Source organism: Ochotona princeps, chromosome 5 (assembly GCF_030435755.1).
Source record: "Ochotona princeps isolate mOchPri1 chromosome 5, mOchPri1.hap1, whole genome shotgun sequence".
NCBI lineage: Eukaryota > Metazoa > Chordata > Mammalia > Lagomorpha > Ochotonidae > Ochotona > Ochotona princeps.
In genome coordinates, this window is record NC_080836.1 from 50,435,649 (window position 1) to 50,457,254 (window position 21,606).

The following is a 21,606-nucleotide window of genomic DNA, read 5'->3' on the forward strand; positions in this document are numbered from 1 at the left end:
AGCAGGGCAGTCATGGTTTCTGAAGCAACATGGCCTTGAAATAGAAAGTCTCTGGCCTCATTACCTATATATGTGCACTGGTATAAACTGGACTGCTGCATGCACATGATCATCTCTAAAATTCTCCTCAGCTCAGCTGCTAGGAAATTGAGGTGCTTATCGATGGAGCATGTGACAATTACTGTGTGAATCCCAGCACAGGTACTACTCTATAATTGGGATGGAGCACGTTTCATTACCTGGACATGTAAATTTGCAATGAAATATTTTGTACAACTAAATGGCATAAATGACTTGGGATGGGGAAGCCCAGACTATTATTAATAAAATCCCTCTCTCCATTTTTTTTCTCAGCGGAGAGAAAAATTTTCACATATTTTACTATATTTATGCTGGTCTTTACTACCAAAAGAAACTTTCTGAGTTCAGGCTTCCTGAGAAGAAACCTCCCAGGTACGTGTCAGAGATTTTGATTGCTAATTTTTCAAGAGTGTACAGTTCACAGTTCGCAAATTCACAAGATAATGTGGCTCTTTTCCTTACCAGAAACACAATCCATTTAACCGAAATACCCAGGATGAGGTGTCAGGAACAATATCTCCCTATTTGCATTTTTTATAAGCTTCAAAACCTCAAGTACAGCCATTTTACTTAGCCAGAGACACCCTCATTCTCCCAGAGGTTCAAACTGTAAAGGAAATACCCTGTCAGGAAGGAACCTGCCAAGGAACACCTGTCCTGGCTCTGAGGGGTTGTTTTCCAAGTCAGTACTTATCATTGTATTTGGTGGTCTCCACTTCCTTTAGGTATATGGCTGATGAAACTGGAAGCATGCTGCATGACATAACTTCTAAGGAGTCTTACAGAAGACAATTTGAGGCAATTCAGCATTGCTTCAGGATTATAGGGTTCACTGACAAGGTGAGTGTTCATCAGGAGCGAAAGAAACTCAAGTGTTTACAGTGGGAAGCCTGAAGATATAGATGTTTTACTTGGGGCAGCATGCTTTCTTCAAACGCCATATTGGTCATGCTGTAAGGCCTTGCTACTGAAGTCACAGTCCAAGGACCAGAAACATGGTCATTGCCTAAGAGCTTTTAAGAAGTGCTGGCTCTTGGCTGCACCCTAGATTGACTGAATCAGATTCTGCCTTTAACAAGGTACCCAGATGAACATAAGGAAGGAGTTTTGCTGTAAGTACGATATGCCTATTATTTTGTTGTCATTGTCGTCAGTTCCCTACAGATAGAAAAACAAGCACCTAAACAATACTGCCCTTTGCTGAGCTGGGGTTCTTCCAACCATTAAAGCCAGTTGTGAATACAAATATAGGAACATGCAGGTTATACCCAAGCCACAGGAATGTATTTATACAAGTAGCTCAGTATGCTCCTAGATGGATTAATTAAAACCCTTCCACTTTCTTGAAGTTATTTCCCTCTCCTTGGTACATAGTTACATGTTATTAGCAATAGTTCCAACTATTACGCTACTCTTAGCAAACTAGATACAGTCTGTCTCTATTAAATATATGATGAGGATGACAGACAATATTTATAACTCTAGGTTCAAATATTATCCTGTGATATATTATGTTGTAGTGTCTGGGATTCATGCCATCAATTCTGCAAAATATATAGATTCCTTTGCTTTTTCAACCAAGAGAGTAAATGATTAGGAGGTGGTTGAGAGTGTTAAATTTTATGGGATTAGATTACAATATACTCTAATTACAGATTAATAAACTCTAATAAGCAGAAGCCACAAAAACTTGGCTTCTAAAATTCAGTGAGTTTGGGTAGACCTTTCTTCTCCAGTATGGTTGATTTTAGTCATAATAATACCTTTCCTTTTATCTTGCCAGCTGTTAATTTTCTCTGTCAACCTCCCATGAACTTTAAACTGACAGCCAGTGGAAAATCCCAAAGGTCAGATTAAAAATAGAAATAGATTTCCCTGGGCTTCGTAGAAAAGAGCAATGACTCCTTAGAGGAAAGCAATTAAATGGCTCCAGCTTAAAGGGTCTGTATGGTTGTTAACTTACAAATCTAGTTTGCATCAAAGATTCATCATTAGAAAAATCAAAAGATGGCAGAGATGGCCACAAAGCCGCTGAAAGTCACCTGGGTCATGCTAAAGTGAACATCTTTCATTAGAGGGTCCACAAACCTTAGAGACCATTCCACAGGATTAATAATATTTTGACTACAATGAATACAAGTGTGGTTATAGATTAATCATATTAAAATTGGTTCCTTCTCTACAGGAACCTAAAGTATTATACTGTTAATATTAGATGCTATCTGTTTTAAAACAATGAAAATGTGAAAGAGAAGAATTTAAAAGTCTTAAATACCCATCTTTAAAGTAAGCTGTCTTTAATCTCTTGATTGGGGGCAGAATGCAATAGAAGGGAAGACTATATAAATGAACATAGAGAACAAGTCTCAAAGTTGATGAATCTTCTTCTGATTGTGCTAGACTGTTACATGAAGAACCAGATTGTAATGTTGGGCATTTGTGTGTGTATTCACCATGTCTTCATAATGAAATAAGCGAACTTAATGTCAATTAGCAACTTCAGAAATGGAAGGAAGAGATTGGATCTTGTCTTGATCCTAAAATTTGTGGCTATATAAGGAATCCTTGGGAAGTTCTCGGCAGTGCAGAGTCTGAAAAAGCTTACAGGAATTTCAGTTTTTGTACCAGGATAAACTTGTCTCATAATGTCATTTTCCACAAACTTTTTGAAGTCCCCTGTGTCTCTGTAGACAACCAGTTTTGCTGAATCAACTCCGTTTATTTTATGTTTGTGAAGAAAAAGTAGCAGTACTGACTTCAGAGTCAGTTGAATGTAATCAGGCAGTAGATGGCTAGAAGTTGATGGAATAGAACTTTCCTTTAAGCTTTTCTGGCAGACCTTTCTGGACAGAACCTCAGTGTTCTGGCCAAGTCAATCAAAATTATACTTCCTGTCCTTTCTTATATGTCACCCGTGCCCTGCAGGAATCCCTGTGGTTTTTCCCCATACCTTTACGTCAAAATTATGAGCAGTCAACCTTAGTATGGACTCAGGAGAATAGATATTAATTCTGGGACACAGCCAAAAGTGTCTGAAAGAACACTTGACCCTCAGTGTATTGTAGAGAAGTATGCCGATGGGAGGGGACTTTGACAAAATGAGAAGTCTCCTTGTGGAGGCTGGGGGGGAGGCAAGGTTTACATGTAACACCTATTGTTCAAATGAGTATTTCTCAGTTTCGTGCTTCTGGAGCCAAATCATAACTATCTTGGTTTACTATTATGTTCATCTTGCTGGTATAGGAATTGTCATACCTTATTAAGTCATTTGAATTTTAGATGGTGTCTTTTTAATGCTACATGAAAATGTGGTGGCTAGGATTGGAGATTGGCTGCAGATCCTTGGAATGCAGAGGTCTTGGAGGGGCCCTTCAGGTCAGGATCTAGTGTCTTCCCTTTCTTCCAAATAGATTGAGAGAGCACAGCTGAGAAGAGATCGACTATTCCCTGGGAACCTTGAGGATTTCCAGTCTGTTAGTGCCAGACTGTGTGATACCATTGACTTTCAGGATGCTCAATGCTATGAACTTCTGCAGACATTGCATAAAAACTTGCAAAAGAAGGCCTTTCGGCTGGTCCTAGCGAAGTGTTCAGGGTGGGACCAGTGACAAAGGAAGCAGGGCATGGGCAGGAAAGTAAAGGCCTCGGGAGATGTAGCAGGAGCAGTTACCCAGGAGCTGGGTCGGAGGTGATTTCTTTAAGACAGCACCAGGTGTCAGAAAAACCAAGTTCTTTCCCAGCTTGGCTTCAAATTCCTCTGTCATGGCACATGGACATCATGAGACAAGTGTCTCTGAGAACAGGAGAGCAAAAGCCAAGAGCCAGCATCTGGCCATGGGATCATGAGGCTTTGGTGAAGACATGCTTTCTTCCTTTCTCTGCTTGGGTAGCTTTACTCTAGATGGAGAAACTCAGCTGGAGCACATGTTATTTTTCATGATGAGACTTCTTATTCTGAGGGATACAATTCCATGTTATCATGTAAGAATTTGGTAGCTGGTAGAGCATGGAAAGGGATAGCACCATAGTGAGTTTTTACAGGAGAGTTAGGGATCCTGATAAGCTATAGGTGAGGCAAGACCAAGTGAGCCAGGAGAGAAACTCTCAAGGCTGTGATAGAGAGAGACATTTCATCCAGAAGTTTTAGAGGGACGAGTTATCACAGGGGTAGATATAAGGTGGCTCCAACTCTACCATGACCTCATAGGTGAGATTTGGACCTAAACATAGAGGTGGATGTAGGTTTCTAGGTTAAGAAAAAAGAAATCATTAACCCCAAGTGGCACTAAAGGAGTCAGGCGAGAAGAATAGCCTAGAAATAGAGCAAAGGGAACCCCCTAAAGCTAATAATTCCTTTATTAAGGGGAGTGTCACTGCCGCCCAGCAGCGGCGACACTAAAAACACCCGGTCAAACTTTTGAGGGTCTGGGAAAAGCCAACAACCGGAACTCTCACTGCCAAAAGCGGCTGCATTTAAAACCTTCTCTCCGCCGCGCCTGTACCCATTGGTCTAAGCTTTCCTACCTGCTTCTTCCGCCACCCTTTCTTCCATTTTCCGCCACCCTTCTTCCCACATTTCTTCCCGTACTCTCTGCTTCTTTCCCCAGTCTCCTCGTCGCCCCCTAGTTGTCTCTGCGTCGCCCCCCAGTCTTCTTCTGTCCCTCCGTCCCAGTCGTGCCCTGTCCTTCGTCTTCGTCCGTCCATCTGTCCTTGTCCAGCTTTTACCAGCTACTTTTATATCGTTCTCCACCAGTCACTTCTTCCTGTGGGTCACTTGGCGCTATCTGATAGGCCAGCAGTCGCAGTGGGGTAACTAGCCTATCCTGTTTACCTGCTGGTGAGACAAATCCCACCTTCTGGCCCTTGGCCAGCCGCCATCTTGTGACAACCTAACATACACGTGGAGTCAGCCACTCCCCACAAGGGAGTGATGAGTGTGCTATGCCTGGCACCTCCCGCTGAACCAAGGAAGGAAACTGTCCCTCCCACAGACTTTTGAGATTCACAAGGCTTGTACTTAAAAGTTGTGTCTCAAGGTCCCAAGCAGTATTCCACTTTCAGTGATCACCTCAGCATTATATGGAAGAGGATGTTTTCAGAGAAGCAAGGGAACTAGATGCTGGTCTTTAGGGTGTGGCCTCTGGCTGCCATTTGTTTGGGGAATGGTCACATCAGTGCTACAAGACCTGAAAGCCTTCCCTTGGGAGATTTCATGGCTTGTAATGTAGCACATGAATAAAGTGTGCAGGTGTGTTTTAATGAGAACAGCATACTTTTCTTCAGGGTACTAAATATTTTAGAGGACCTCTTGAGGTAAGTGGGTACAGAGATGGCCGACATGGACCTCACTGCCAGAGAGCCTGTTTGGCCCTGTGGAATCTGTCTCGAGGGGGGTGAGAGATGTGTGTGGGGGGGTATGGTATAGGCTCTGCATGCATTCTCCTGGACTCTCAATGTGCTGCTTAAGGAAATGAGGTGCTGTCATGTGAAACCCGGGCAAGGCCCAGAACACCCGTTTGATTGCTGTTCTCCTTCAGCTACTTTTAACTTGCATGATTAAACAGTGATTCCTGAAGTCAGAATCGTGACATCTTGCCTTTGATTTAGAAGTTAGCGCTGTATTTATCTACCGTGGAAGCCCTGTTGAAAATTGCCATTTGTCTTTGTAGCACCACCAGGTATCCAGCAGATGTCACTGTTACAGTCTGTGATCAGTGTTTTGACTTTACTGAATAATGTTTACAGGAAGTCTCAATTTGGAGGAATGTGCTCTATCAGTGGTCCAGTGACAGTTACTATTAGTTTGCTGCTACATATAGCACTAAATCAAGTTACCTGGCAGACTGTTGTTTTTTTTTTTTTTTGTGGAAGTATTTTTCTCTATAAACATTAAATACAAAAATTTCCTGGCTATATGTATTTCATTTTTCTCATGTAGTAAATCTATTTTTTTAAGATTTATTTATTTTTTGAAACGTGGAGCAACAGAGAGAAGGACGGTCACAAAGATGGAGAATAATGAAGAGAGATCTTCTATTTCCAGGTTTACTTCCTAAATGGCTGTAATAGCCAGGCCTGGGCCAGGCTGACACTAGGGAGACAGGAACTCCATCCTGATCACCTACATGTATGGCAAGGGTCCAAGCACTTGGACCAGCTTCCACTGCTTCCCCAGGTTCATAACAGGAAGCTGGGTCAGAAGCAGAGTATCTGGGACCTTGAAGTGGCATTCCAGTAGTGGATACTAGTATTATAAGTTTTAGCTTCAATCAATATTTTAAGTGAATTAATGTACCTTATTTTCTTACCACTGTTGCTACTAATATATTCAACTTTCAATATAAACATCAGATTTAAATCATCTGAACTACTTTTACTCATATTTCTGAGTACGTTGGATGTCCCACCTGCCAATGCCAGCTAATTTGCTGATATCAGGTAGGCGTCCTACAACTCACTTCCAATTCTGACATGCTCTAGCTAAAGTTAGTATCAAGTCCCACAGGGTAAAGATTCTCCTGCACTCTTCTGATGCTTGTCACAGCCCCTGGCCTCCCATACTCTGACTCTTTGGTTGTCCAGTGAGGACAACCCCCAATTCCTCAGTGGGTTTGAGAATTTGCTAGAATGGCTCACAGAACTCAAGAATACACTTTATTTACTGATGTCTGGTTGCTTAGAAATACCCCAGTGGAAAAACTGCACAGGGCAAGGCATGTTGGAAGAGGCCCATGCACTCTAGGCAGGGCATCCTGGTTTTCTAATCTGGTGCCTAACTCAGTCTCCACCCCTCCCCACTTCTGGGGGTTAGATAGTGGAGATGTTCTAATCCTCTAAATGTGCTTGTTCCCTTGGAATCAGCAACACCACCACTGCCCCACACTCCTGAAGCTACCTAGAGGACCACTAAGAGACTCCTCATTAGCATAAACTCACCTATGGTTGAAAGGGATTTGTGCCTAACAAGACTTCCTTCACCCCTGTCACTTAGACAGCTATAGGGGTTTAGAAGCTCTAGTGCCAGGAACTGGGGACGAAGAACCAATTTATGTTTCTTATTATATTACAATATCACAGGTAATTTCTGGTGACTCTTTCAAAAATATTTCCTGATTTCATTGATTACAATATACTCTGTCATTTAAATTCAAAATGATCTAATAAGTAATGGATTAATGCCCTCCAGCAAGTTCATAAAAAGTATATTCAAAGGAAGTTAAGGAAACATATACTCTTTTGCTTTGAAGAAATGGCAACATCTGATTTGGAAGCAAGCATTAGAGTGAAAGCTAAAGATGTTTTAAAGAATAAAGAAGATCAGATGTTTTTTGTAAAGCCATTGCAAGGCAAGAGGTTCAGTTGACTGAGCTAGCCCATGCCATGAGACTGTTGGCTGGAGACGTCTCATGAGCAGCATGGTTGAGCTGAGTTGCTCCAGTGCCAACCAGCAAGAATGAAAAAGTGGGCCCAGCATGGTAGCCTAGCAGCTAAAGTCCTCACCTCACATGCACCTGGATCCCATATGGGCGCCGGTTCTAATCCTGGCTGTACCACTTCCCATCCAGCTCCCTGCTTATGTCCTGGGAAAGCAGTCGAGGGCAGCCCAAAGCCTTGGGACCTGCACCCATGTGGGAGACCCAGAAGAAGCTCCTGGCTCCTGGCTTCAGATTGGCTCAGCTCCAGCTGTTGCAGCCACTTGGAAAGTGAATTCGTGGATGGAAGATCTTCCTCTCAGTCTCTCCTCCTCTCTGTATATCTGACTTTCCAATAAAAATAAATACATCTTTTTTTAAAAAAAAGAGTGAAAAAGTAAGCTTGGAGGAGGCAGGCTCTGTTGACCATCAGCAGGTTGAGTCTAGAAGTTGTTCCATCATTCTGCTTGCTCTAGTGTTAAAATTTAGTTACATAGCCACCTTTGGTTTGGTTGCTTGGAAACCTGTCAAACAGTGAGCCCAAGAAAAGGGGGAAATGCACTTGGGTAGACACTTAGCAGTTTTTTCCCCAGAGTTAGTGGTTTGCTTGTTTGATTGGCCACGATCATCTAATGTGGTCCTTGATGTCGTTTTTAGGAGGTATACTCAGTGTATAGGATTTTGGCTGGAATTCTGATTATTGGGGACATTGAGTTTGCGGCAATCTCCTCTCAGCATCAGACTGATAAAAGTGAGGTGCCCAATGCTGAAGCTTTGGAAAATGGTGAGTATTTGATGCTCGGGTGGCCATGTCCCTTCTGTAAGCTGAACATGGGTGTCTGAAGAACAGGGTTTCATGGCAGGCAGCTTCAGGCAGTGGTTTGCAATCCAGGCTCCTTTGGAAAATCAACTGCACATGAAACTTTACACACATACACACACACATATGCATGGGTTTGATTGCATTTAGAATCCATAGAATTTGTAGCTGTAGGAGGGAAAGCAGATACTGGTTTATTTATTTTATTTTTTGACACATGCTTTTTTTTATTTTCACAGATAGTTATTATAGCCCAAGAAATGAGGGAATCCTAATTATAAAAAACAAAGAAGTTTTAAAATATTTATTGATTATTTTCCATGGTATAGTTTTATCAGCATAGGGATTCATCATCCCTTTGCTCTTCTCCTTTCCCAGAAGTTGTTTTATAGTTTTGTTTTGTTTTTTTAAAGTAAGAGCTTCTTTGTGTTCAAGTGCAGCACTTTTTAGGGCCCTTAACAGACCAGTGCACAGTATGACCGTAAGAGAGCAATGTGATCTATTTCTTGTTCCTCCAACTTATTTGAGAGAACACCGCCCACCTGCTTTTTCTTCTTGTGAGTCCAGCACCCCTGAAGTGCCTGGCAGCTGCCATGTCAAGCTGGCTGCATCCTGGGGTTAGGGCTCTCCCTTGTTCATCTTTGAAGCACCCAACATGGAGGTACTGAATAAACTGACTAAAGAAGAGGTCACATCTCCCAGTGTCCTCCCTGCTTTTTGTTCCAGCTGCCTCTGTTCTGGGCATCAGGCCTGAAGAGCTTCAGGAAGCCCTGACCTCCCACTGTGTGGTCACCCGTGGGGAGACCATCATCCGCGCCAACACCGTGGACAGGGCAGCTGATGTCCGTGATGCCATGTCCAAAGCCCTGTACGGGAGGCTGTTCAGCTGGATTGTAAATCGCATCAACACACTCCTGCAGCCAGACAAAAATATATGGTAAGTCCCACACAGAGCAGAGGCTTTGAGAGAGCCGTCCTCATAATAGGTGCCTTCCCTCCCCACACCTCTCTCACCCTGGCCCATGTCCCTTAGAATCTGTCAGAGGAAGCATCTGTTTTTCTCTGTTTTGTTGTTTGTTTGTTCGCAACACTCTCAGCTCTTCTCCTCGAAAAGATGCAGTGGGACCTGTAACAGTGAGGTGTTCATGCCTCAGAGGGGAGGGCTTGTTTGAGTCATTCAAATATAGTATCTAAGAGAACAGGTTTGGGGGCCAGCATTGTGGCACAGCATTTAAGCTGCTCCACTTCTGATCCAGCTCCCTGTTATTGCACCTGGGAAGGCAGCCAAGTTCTTGGGCCCCTGCCATTTGGATAGGAGTCCCAGATGAAGTTCCAGGCTCCTGGCTTAGGCCAGTTGTAGCCATTTAGGGAATTAACTAGTGGATGGAAGATCTCTCTGTGTCCTTCTCTTTCTCTGTAACTTTGCTCTTCAAATAAATAAACACATTGTTATTAAAAGAGAGAGAGATGCAGAGTGTGTGTGTGCGTGTGGTCTTTTACCTACTGGTTCACTCCCCAGATGACTGCAACCACTAGGGCTGGGTCAGGCCCAAAGCCTGGAGCTCCATCTGGATCTCACACAAGATTGGCAGGAACCCACGTGCTTTGGTTGCCCTCTACTGCTTTTCTAAGCACATTATGGGGGAGCTGGATCAGAAGCAAAACAATGGGGCCTGTAACTGATGCTTTAGTATGTGATGCCAACGTTGTAAGTAGCTGCTTAACCTGCTTGCATTGGCAACTTGGTGCTGTTTCCCAGGCATTAGTTCTTTCCTGTCTGGTGGAAGAACCAGCACTACCACATCCTGAAGAGTGTGAGGGTTCTGGGAGCTCAGGGGCACGAGTTCCTGCTCCCAAAGCCTTCCCCTTTCTCTCTCTCATGCAGTCACGCAGATGACAGCATGAACGTGGGGATCCTGGACATCTTTGGGTTCGAGAATTTTCAGAGGAATTCCTTCGAGCAGCTGTGCATCAACATCGCCAATGAACAGATCCAGTACTACTTCAATCAGCACGTTTTTGCTCTTGAGCAGGTAACTGACCCCCAAGCATCCATGCTAGGAGGCAAAGGTCTCCAAGCTGTTCACAGTTTGAAGCAAAAACCATTTAGGCTCACAGGTAAAAGACTCTAGTGAGAAACTGCTGCTGAGGCCTGCCCATGGAGATACATAAACCGTTTAAATTTAGTCCAGGAAAAAAAGTAGAGGTGCTTATTGTTGTTGAAATGTGCATTTCTTCACTTGAGTGGAACTGTGACAAGCCAGTAGTTTCCATCTTCCTGTGAAACTCTTTCAGGGCCATTGCCCCAAGCACTGTGTGCTCTTCTACTTTGCTTAACTAAAAATACCCATGACTGTTTCTACAATGTCACAGGATGCTCTTGATTTCAGGATGCAGGTCCTTAACTCCTAAACTGGCTGTTCTACATGCCCAATCCCACAGCAGCTGGAAAGCATTGTCAGGGAGGAGTAACCCTATTATTATGGGTTTTTTTTTAAGATTTGTTTATTTTTATTGAACAGTCAGATATACATAGAGGAGGAGAGACAGAGAGGAAGGTCTTCCGTCCAACAATTCACTCCCCAAGTGAGTGCAATGGTCTATCTGGAGCCAGGAGCCAGGAACCTCCTCCAGGTCTCCCACGCGGGAGCAGGGTCCCAAGGCTTTGGGCCATCCTCGACTGCTTTCCCAGGCCACAAGCAGGGAGCAGGATGGGAAATGGGGCCACTGGGATTAGAACCAGCACCCGTATGGGATCCTGGCGTATTCAGGGCGAGGACTTTAGCTGCTATGCCATGCCACCGGGTCATATTATTTTGGTTTTCTTTGGCTTTTGGGTTTATTGGCCAAGAAAGCTGAGTGTGAAACTCCATGGGCCCAAGAGCTGAAGCCTTTTCCTATGACAACTGCTTGAGAAGTAGACTTGCTCCACCCAAATCCTTACTGACGCCGCAAAACTCCTTGTCCTAGGAAGGAGTTGCAGGAATAAAACACTCTGCTCACTCCCTGGGGTGGCAGTGAGAAAGTTTCCATGACTACACTGTGGTGAGAGCAACACAGACAAGGAGGAAAGACGCTGGGATTGGTTTTACCACTGGAGCTGTTCTGAGCCTTCCATACACTGTCCTTGGGAATCCACAGGTTTTTCAGCTTTCCATCCCTAGCAAAAGATAGCAGTGTGTTTTCTGTGTCATGCAAATACATTGTTTCCCAACTCCTCTGCTTTCCTTTCCCTTTCTTTCATTTTCTTTCTCTTCCTTCCCTCCCTTCCTCTTTCCTCCCCTCCCCTCCCCTCCCCTTCCCTTCCCTCCCCTTCTCCTCCCCTTTCCTTGCCTTGCCTTGCCTTTCCTTTCCTTCCTTTATTGAGATGTATTTATTGTTATTGAAAGGGCAGATTTATAGAGAGAAGGAGAGATAGAAGGATCTTTCATCCACTGGTTCACTCCTTAAATGACCATAATGGCTGAAGCTGATACAATTCAAAGTCAAGAGCTAGGAGCTTCTTCTGGGTCTCCCATGTGAGTTCAGGGTCCCAAGGCTTTAGGTCATCCTTCTCTGCTTTCCCAGGCCAGAAACAGGGAGCTGAATAGGAGATGAACATCCAGGAGAGGAACCAGCACTCATATGGAATCCTGCACTTGCAAGATGAGGATTTAGCCATTAAGCCATCATGTCAGACTGGCTGGCCTGCATCCGTCCTTCCTTCCTTCCATCCCTCCTTCCTTCCTTGAGTTACAGAGAGAGAGAGAGAGAGAGAGAGAGAGAGAGAGAGAGAGAGAGAAAGAGAAAGAAAGAAAAAAGAAAGAAAGAAAGAAAGAAAGAAAGAAAGAAAGAAAGAAAGAAAGAAAGAAAGAAAGAAAGAGAAAGAAGAAAGAAATCTCCCATCTTCCTGGTTTACATCTCAAATGGCCACAGTGGTCAGAACTGGACCAGGCAGAAGTCAGAAGCCAGGAGTTTCTTCCATGTTCCCGATGTACGTGCAGGGGCCTAAGGATCTGAGCCATCTTCTGCTCTTCTCCCAGGTACCTTAGCAGGAAGTTGGATGGGAAGTAAAGCAGTGGGGATAGGAACTGCTGCCATATGGGATGCCAATGATGGCTCTACCTGCTACTCCACAGGGCCAGTCCCAGTTTCACTTCCTTTCTCTATTGGTTTCCGAATGAAAAGCTACTGAGTCTGTGTTTGGGAAGCAGTTTCTGCACAGCATCCATGGTAGACTGTGCAGGTGATTCCTTTACTGCGCATTTAAGATGCATCCAGAAGCTTGCCACCACCTACCGGCCCTTGCCATGCATTCATTGTTGCCAGAATCAGAGGATCTATGCCAAGCTTTCCTGGGGGTAGGTGGGGAAATCCAAGCCCATTTCCGACTGCAGAGAGTTATACTTTGTCCCCCTCCAGATGGAGTATCAGAACGAGGGCATCAGTGCCGTGCCCGTGGAGTATGAGGACAATCGGCCCCTCCTAGACCTGTTTCTCCAGAAACCCCTAGGCCTGCTTGCGCTTTTGGATGAGGAGAGTCGCTTTCCCCAAGCCACAGACCAGACCTTGGTGGGTAGGTACCTTTGAGACAGTAGGTGTGCACACTTGCAATTGAATTTGCTCCTGCCATCCCAGGAAGTATGTGTGGGTGGATTTGCCCCAGGCATTTAGGCAATCCTGTCTTCAATGGAATGTCAGTGAGGTAGCAAAATTTATGTCTCAAATGCATCACCACAGTCTGTGGACCCCTTCCACTCTCCCGTTGCTGCCAATACAAGCACCATGACCCCGTGCTGATCTTGTTCTACACCTGCCTCTCTCTATTGCCCAAAGCTTCCCCGTCTTCAGTATCCTCATCTTTGTCTTTGCCTGGATCTCTGTCCACCTGTAGCCCCCTATAGCCCAAGTTAGTACAGCAATTGCTTCAAGATTCTTCCCTACTTCTCCCTCCCACTCTGGGCATGGCAGCTGATTTCCTCATCTATGGGATGGAGATAGGACATCTCCTTCCGGTCCCAGAGACCCCCTCTCCTTTTCCTCTGTTCCTCTTTTTTTTCCAAGATTTGTTTGTTTTTATTAGAAAAGCGGATTTACAGAGAAAAGGAGAGACAGAAAGATCTTCCATCCACTGATCCACTCCCCAAGACCTGAACTGATCCAAAGCCAGGAACCAGGAGCTTCTTCTGGATCTCTCACATGAGTGAAGGGTCCCATGGCTTTGGGTCATCTTCCAGTGCTTTCCCAGGCCACAAGCAGGGAACTAGGTGAGAAAGAGAGCAGCTGGGACACAAACTGGTACCCATATGGGATGCTGGGGCTTGGAGGTGGAGGATTAGCCAGTTGAGCCATGTGCTGCCATATACACCACACACACCCGGATCTCCTGTGCTTCATGTCTGCTTTGTTTGTCACTTAGAGCATGAGATGTGTGATACAAGATGGCCCCCATTCTCGTGCCCCTATAGTACTTAGCACAGATTCACCCACCTGGGAGACTCTCTGTGATAACTACAAGGGGCAAAAGTGTTAGTTCAGGAAGGAACAGGAAGGGTGAAGCCTTCCCCTTAACCCCGCATTCTCCCCTGCAATGGAAAGTTGATTAATAGGGGAGATTTGCTTCTAGGAGCCAAGATGGCTACACTCAGTGGCTTTTTTTTTATCTTGACTCTTGCCACCAGTTGCCAAGATGGCCTTAAAGCAGGGTTATCTGCCCTCCCTGGGATCGCCTCAGCATCCCACAGAAACTTGGCAGGGCCTCTGAAGTCATTAAGGCCCATACCAGTAGCCTTTAGACACAGCAAGAGAACATGATGTGAGGCACAGCCTGACATTGAAACCAACACCAAACAACTCCATTAAATCCAGATGACAGGTGGCCACTGTACGGTGATGTCCATCCATGCTCACCCCTGCAATGGTAGGGGCAGGGCTTGTCCAAGATCCCTCATTCTGGTCGTTTTGTGGCTTGAGGAGCATTTGGGTCAGGCAAGACAAACAGTTCCCATTGTAACTTTGCAATGTGAACATCCACACAGACAAATTCGAGGATCACCTGCGCTGCCGCTACTTCTGGAGGCCCAAAGGAGTGGAGCTGTGCTTTGGCATTCAGCACTATGCCGGCAAGGTGAGATGAGTGGGACCGTTATTAGACCTGAGTTTAACAGTGCATTGGTATGTGCATTACCCAATCAGTGCTGCTCACCAAATTGCTTGCATGTTTTTTTCTCTTTGAAGTCCTTCTTGGACACCTAATTACAGGTTCCCAACTTTCTTTGGGTGATGTGGAGGGGGAGCTCACACAAAATTGCCTGTGTCATAGAAGCAACTTCTCTCCAGGGTGGCCCACAGAGTGGCCATGTTTCTTACCTGCCTAGAACCCTAAGCTCTCTAGGGAGAAAGTATACCACAGCCTCTCACAGTCCTCAGCAGTAAATGCGTACCTTCTGTGGACATCTGGAGATGTGTAGGTCACAGAGGAGGGTGTGCCTTGTAGTGGGGGCTCCAGGTAAGCAGATGTCCACAAGCCACCAGAAGTATCTAGCTGAAGAGCAAACAACAAATAAAAGCAGAGCCTTGTCCTCCAGATGTGGAGCTTTTCCAACGCTAACTGAAATGTCCGCACTTCGCACAGCATGCCTGGGTCTCACTTGCATGTTTTGGAAGCCAGGGAGTGACTGGCTCAGGAAGCTCTCTCGCCCCTGAGCCAACAGCTCATTGCTCCCAGAGGAGCCGATGTGAATTGGTTCCTGTGGAGTTTGTGGAGGCCCAGGGCTGAGAAAAGAGGCAGGAGTTTAATGAAGGGCATTTTTAAGAAACTTATTATTTTGTTGATTTAAGATATATCAAAATACTCTTGAATATTCATAGCACAGCATTTGCATGAACTTGGTGGCTAACGGTTCAAAGGCAATGCCAATGCAAGAAAGAAGATTGGTTTTCTCTCTGTGTGCTATTTGATTGTCATCTGTTTCTTTGCTGGTGATCACAACCCAGTTTTTGCCCTTCACTGTTTCATTCACCTTTTCACTGGTATCTGACCATATACAAAGCTACTTCAAAAAGTTTGTGGAACATCCAGATGTGAGGATATAGTGTGGTATGCATTTCTGCTTCCAGACAAAGATGGACTTACAATGAAACAGTTTACTATATCTTGACAATAGGATTCTGGACTCTCTGCCATTGTCCATGCCCACAATGATGGACATATGACTGAGTATGAAGAACTATATGTTAGTAATGATATAGAGGAACTAGATGAGGGGAGGGGATTGGGTAGAGGATAAAGAAATATGGAACTGTATCATAAAATGATAGCAACAATAATAAAATGTAAAAAAAAAGCAAAAAAAGTTTGTGGAAAATGGTGTTAGAAGATTAGCTTTTTTGGTGCAAAAATGTTTGAAATCCTTGGTTTTTTTCATAATGAACATTTTTCTTGAACTTTTGAAGATCCCTCATCTTTTGTATAATTCTTTTTAAAAGGTATTTTTTTTAAAAGACTGAGTGAGCGAGAGAAAGAGAGAGAAACTCCATCTAGGTTTCCAACATGGGTGGCTGGTGCTCAGGCACTTTAGCCATCACCTACTGCTTCCCAGTTACATTAAAAACAAGCTAGCTGAGAAGTGGAGAAGCCAGGACTCAACTCCAGGCACACTGCTATGGGATGTGGGCATCTGAAGCAGAGGGTTAACATGAGCACCATGACCCCTGCCTCAGACCCCAGGTCTTCATGTCCTCCATGTCAGTGTCAGCTCCCAGTCTGCCTTTACTTTGCAGTCTTCTGTTCAGCCTCTAATTGCAATTCTGTTTCTCTTACCCTTTCTTTCTAACTGTTCTTTTATCCCTACTTCCTACCCTAGTCCTCTTTGTCCCTCCTTCTCTTTGTTAATTTAGGGAAGAAAAGATCCTTTTCTCTCTGGATTTTGTGTCCTTTTTCGAATGCAAAGTTTACATGTAGACAAGAGACCCTCAAGGGGTGTTCTTAAAATTTTTATAAACTAGACGCTTTTCCCTGGAGACCTGAGGACTGCTCAGCATCCTTGAGTAAGTGCTCAGATTCTGTGAGTTTCCTAGGATACAGTGAGAGGGAATGGGTCATGAACATGTAGCCAGACAGTCTGGGTTGTGATGCCTACCAATTGCTGCTGAAGTCTGTGACCACAGCCTCTGTCTCAGTGTCTGCTTTGCCCATCATCCAGCCCATCCTTGGAGGGATGCTTTGCACAGAGAAGGTCCAATATGTTTTTAAAATTTTTAAAATTGCTTTTATTTATTTGAGATAAGGAGAGAAAGTTCTCCCATCCACTAATCCCAGCCACATCCCCAGTGTCTACAACAGCTAGGTGAGCCAAGCAGGAGCCTAGATAGAGAATTAAATCCAAGTCTCCTATATGAGTGGCAGGAAGCTGGTGACTTGAATCATCACCACCATCTCCCAGGAACCATGGTAACGCAAAGCTGGAATCAGGAGCCAAGGCAGGCATTGAATGCAGGTGCCTCACTGTGGGAAGCAGGTGGCTTAACTGCTATGCCAGTGCTCACCCCTGATGAGGTGTATCTTTGAATAGGAATCTTTAAACAGCAAATGAAGAAGTTAAGATAAACTGGTTTGCCAAAAGTGCAAAACTTTTTCCTGTATCTGGTGCTCTGTAATTAAAAGCATCATTGGGATAGGCAGTTGGTGTACTGGTTAAGTTTCTGCTAGGGTTATCCCTCATTTCAAATTGGGGTGCTTGGATTGGTTCGAGTCCCAGCTACTTTGCTTCTAATCCAGTAGATTGTAGATCTCTCTATCTCCTCTCTCTCTCTCTCAGCCCCTTTCAACCAAATAAACAAATCTATTTAAAAAATTTAAAACAACATCCTGGCTGTGTCAAGGTGAGAATCATCCAAAAGTTGATGAATGGCTGACCTGACACCTTGCTCATGTTGCCAGCCTTGGACAGCTGACCTGGCTAAGTTGCTGTTTGCTTTTCATGCCTCAGGTATTGTATGATGCTTCAGGGGTGCTTGAGAAAAACAGAGACACGCTGCCTGCTGATGTGATTGTGGTCCTGAGAACATCAGAAAACAAACTACTCCAGCAACTCTTCTCAATCCCTTTGACCAAAACAGGTACCTGGGAACCCCCTGACAGCTGTGATTCTAATGCGTGGGAAAAGCTGGTGGCTTTTGCTACTTAAGTGTCTGCAGTCTGTCCTGCCTAGGACCTTGGAACCATAAGGGACTATTGAAATTCCAGAAGAAGAGTTTCTTTCATGACTTAGTTGCAGAATATGAGCTTATGTGTACACACACACACACACACAGACATGCTCATGCATGCATGCCTACTTTCCATAACATCAGCTCTTAAACAGCTTGTGTTTTCTATGTGCCGTTTCTGTTCTTCCATTTAGAAAACCATATGTAATCATTGACTCATGCTAAGCATCTAAGTGTGGTCTGTTTGCCTGCAGCTTTGGGGACAATCATTTCTATTCGTGGGTGCTTCTAGGGGAAAGGAATATGGCCAATCAGATGTTACCAGGGCATGGGATCCTCTGAGGTCACCTGGTTCAACTCCCCACGCAGCTGTTGACTCCACCCCACCACTCTCCTAGCCAACCAGGATATCCATGGCCTTCAACAAGGGCCAATAAAGGGAGCATGTAGGTGGTTCAAGTACCTATAATTTACGTGGGATGCTGCTGCAATTGCTAGGCAGCCAACTCTATGGCCTCACAGTTCAGCCCTCCAGGGATTCCTGTGTTTGAGGCCATGTCTAGAAGCCATGTGGGTGTGCTTTTCAGAAAAGAGGGAATAGAGACCCCCTTATTGTGGCTTGTCATTTCTTCTTCTTTCCTGCCTGTGTCACTCTTGAAATCATCGCCACTATCTGGCACCCACGTTTAGTGTGGAGTGTTTGTCTGTTGCAGAATGACTGCCAGGCCCACAGAGCACTTTTTTTAAAAGATTAATTTATTTTTATTTGAAAGATTTACAAAGAGGAAGAGAAACACATAGAAACATCTTCCATCTGCTGCTTCACTTCCTAAATGGCCACAATGGCTGGAGCTGAGCTGATCTGAAGTCAAGAGCCAGGAGCTTCTTCCAGCTCTCCAACACGGGTGCAGGGTCCAAAGGCTTTGGACCATCCTCTATTGTTTTCCCAGGCCACAAGTAGGGAGCTGGATGGGAAGTGGAATATCCGTGACATGAACTGGTGGCCATATAGTATCCTGGTGCTTGCAAGGAGAGGATTTAGCCATTGAGTTATCATGCTGAGTCCGAAGGACATAGAAGAGGAACAAAAACCCTGGTTCACAAGATGGAGAGCCACAGTTTATATAATCTTTCCTTCCTCTGAAATGGAAGGAAAGTTGAAGCTAGAAATATAACTTTCTTCTTATAAACAAAACTAGTAGCAAGAGTTCCTTAAATAGGCTGATATCCAGCTTCCTTTCCATTTCAGACTTTTCTTGGGGACAACCAGGATTACATGCATTCCAACCTCCAGGGAACTGGGAGAAGTGGTGTTGCAAGGTTAGGGGAGGGAGGAAGGGCAGGTGTGAGGATTGCTGGCTGGTGTTTCCTCATCAGGGACCCAGGGTTGTGGTTTTGCAGATTTCCTCTGAAATAAGTCTAGCTAGATGCCTCATCCGCTGGCATTTACAGCCTCTCATAAATGTGAATACGACTTGTCAAATCTGTTCACAGTTTTGGGATTTCCGAAATTTCTTTCAACCTTAGGCAGACAAAAACTACTTCGTAGCATAGGCCACTAGGTGGCGCAATGCAGAAATAAGGCTCGGCTTCGCGCTGCTTTTTCTCCCCCAGACTCTTTTCAGTAATTGGCGAAGAATGGAAATAGTGTCTTGCTGCTGCTCCTACTTCTTTTACTTCTAATGTTTTTACTTCCTTTTATCCCAGAGAGCTTTCCTGTTGTCTTGTAAGTCTTTCTGGATATTTCCTTTAAAACACACTCCATACCACCTGAGGAAGCCAAAGTGAAAACTGAAACAACCCTGATAGTTACCCTGGCATCGTGCTATTCCTTGGGTTTCCGATTTGTATGTGACACATAATAATTTCTTTCGAAACTTTAAGCTTGATATCCTCCACATTTTGAGTATAATTAAGAAACCAGAAGTAAACATCAAAACTAACTAGCATGATCCTTTTTCTGGAATTATTCATGTAAAAGTGTCTTTTACGAACATTTACAGAACAGCTTCCAATAGAAAGGGGCTGTGAAGACAGAAAGAGATGTACAGGTAAAGGTGGTATGGCTTTGCCATAAAGCAACTAGAACTTTGTGTTGAGAACTGGACACCAAAATGTATCTCTTTCAGACAACAGTTGTCTGAAATGACCTCCTGAACTAGTTGGAGGTGTTGCTCTGGAACTCCCAATGAAGTATATTCATCCTCCAAAAAGGCAATGACTTGGTGTGAGAAGAATGTCGTTATTCACTGGAAAATGCAGGGCAAGGAGCTAGGCAGCTGTCACTTAATCCCCAGGCTCTGTGAAGAGTTGGAGGTGACGGTGCTTACAGATGGAATTTGAAGCTGACAGGTGCATGATCAGCTCATATCCAAGTTCTTGATTGGTCAGTGGTACTCATGGCACCCTCTGATTGGTCAGTGATGCTATGCTCCTCAAGGAAGGCTCCATTGTTCTGGGGCAGGAGGGCTTTTGTGTAAGTGACTGTTACCTTCTGCCCCAGATCTGGAATTCCCCTGTCTGGACGGGAAATCTCCTAAAAAACACCTCTGAACAACTTTGAGCATCAAGGTTTTAACTATTGGAGAAGACTATGACTTTTTGAATGCCGTGATTAGAAGCCTGGAGGGGCCGCCTGTGCAGCTCTCTCAGTTCAGTGAATTCCTCTGATAAAGAGCAGGCAAGGACACCTTGGACTCAGGGTGGCAGATGAGAGGCTGGGTCCTGCTTTTACTTTATAGGATTCTGTCTCACCTTATGCACTCTGTTTCTAAAATGATCGTGATTCTTGTATTGAAAGAATATTAATTATGTACTGTATTTTAGAACATTGATATTCTGTATTTTGGATCTTTTTATGATACAGTCTGTAAAAGTGGGGAAATCTTGCTGGGCAAAAAATAAGTTGTGCTGAAGTTGTTGCTAAAATTGCAAATAGTCACTTCAGTCAGCTGCCTGTCTCTGGGAGGGAGAGGTGACTGTGTATCCTGGCATTCTCATTAGAATGTTGCATTGGTAAAGAACGTGCTGATATTTTTCATGAGAAGTCATATTTCGTCATTTAAAAGAGGGTTAAGTTTTTAATTATCTCAAAGAAAAAAAGAGAAAGGGAGCTCCCTTGCAATGATACACTCTCCAAACACCCTCAGTAGGTTTTGGGCCAAAGCTGGAAATGTATGGGTGGCAGGGCTGCAGTAACTGGAACCACCACCTGCTGCCTCCCAGGCTGCACCCCAGCAGGAAGCTGGAGTCAGGAGTGGAGCAGGGCCTTGAACCCAGGCACTCCAGTCAAGGTACAGGGGTCCTGGGTACCATCTCAACGACTATGGCACGTGACCTCAACTGCCAATCATTTTCTGGGGTCATTTTTAAAACCTTAAATAATGATTTTCCTAAAATTAAACTGGATACTAGATCAGTGAGAAGAACTCTTATGGACAGTTACCTTGTGCAGCAGAAAGGAAAGGGATGCAAGTTGGGAAGCTACGAGCTTTGAGAGCTTGGGAGGCTGTTAGCTGTCAACTAACGGCCAGTGTTAGACTCCTTGATTTCAAGAGGAGAGGATATTTGCCAAGAAAACCCCTAAGAGATGCTGACAGCACTAAAGCTCCTGGCTATAGTCCCATAGTCGTGGCTGCCTGGATGTCTGCTTTGTAATAGTTGTTAATGTTATCTGTTTTATGCACTTCTCTTCTATGCATTTTATTTCACAGTAATACTTTTTTGTGGGTGATAAAGGACCCTTAAAATGCAAAAAAAAAAGCTTTACTTTCTTGACAGAAGAATTCCTTGCAGTGAAGTTGAGCTTCCCAGGAATTAAAATGGTCTTCCTTTGCTTTTTTTTTTTTTCTTTTTTTTTTTTCTCTTGGAAAATTTTATTTCTTTTTTTTTTTTAAATCTATTTTATTGTATTGTTGTTGACAATCTTTACATAGTTAATTACAGTTAAAGAAAGAAAAAGAGAAAAAAAAGGTTCAGGGGGATAGGGAAGTGGGTAATACTATTATGTCCATATTGTTTCCATCATGTATCTGAGGTAAAGGGGGATATTGAGGGAGAAGCCCCACCCGGTTTCCCGCCCACTCCGAGTCCCGGATGTGGGGC

General features: G+C 44.2%; 1 protein-coding gene across 3 annotated transcripts in view; it reads left to right on the forward strand.

Annotated features, from left to right (window-relative positions):
* The window catches only part of MYO3B (myosin IIIB), a 545,106-nt gene that overhangs the window by 254,628 nt on the left and 268,872 nt on the right, over window positions 1–21,606 (forward strand). For all 3 annotated transcript variants that reach the window (XM_058664616.1, XM_058664615.1, XM_058664617.1), the window contains 8 exons: window positions 355–453; window positions 807–921; window positions 8,151–8,277; window positions 9,040–9,250; window positions 10,199–10,346; window positions 12,715–12,868; window positions 14,331–14,419; window positions 17,283–17,412. In XM_058664616.1, coding sequence (XP_058520599.1) covers window positions 355–453; window positions 807–921; window positions 8,151–8,277; window positions 9,040–9,250; window positions 10,199–10,346; window positions 12,715–12,868; window positions 14,331–14,419; window positions 17,283–17,412 — 1,073 coding nt within the window. The remainder of the gene's footprint in view (window positions 1–354; window positions 454–806; window positions 922–8,150; window positions 8,278–9,039; window positions 9,251–10,198; window positions 10,347–12,714; window positions 12,869–14,330; window positions 14,420–17,282; window positions 17,413–21,606) is intronic.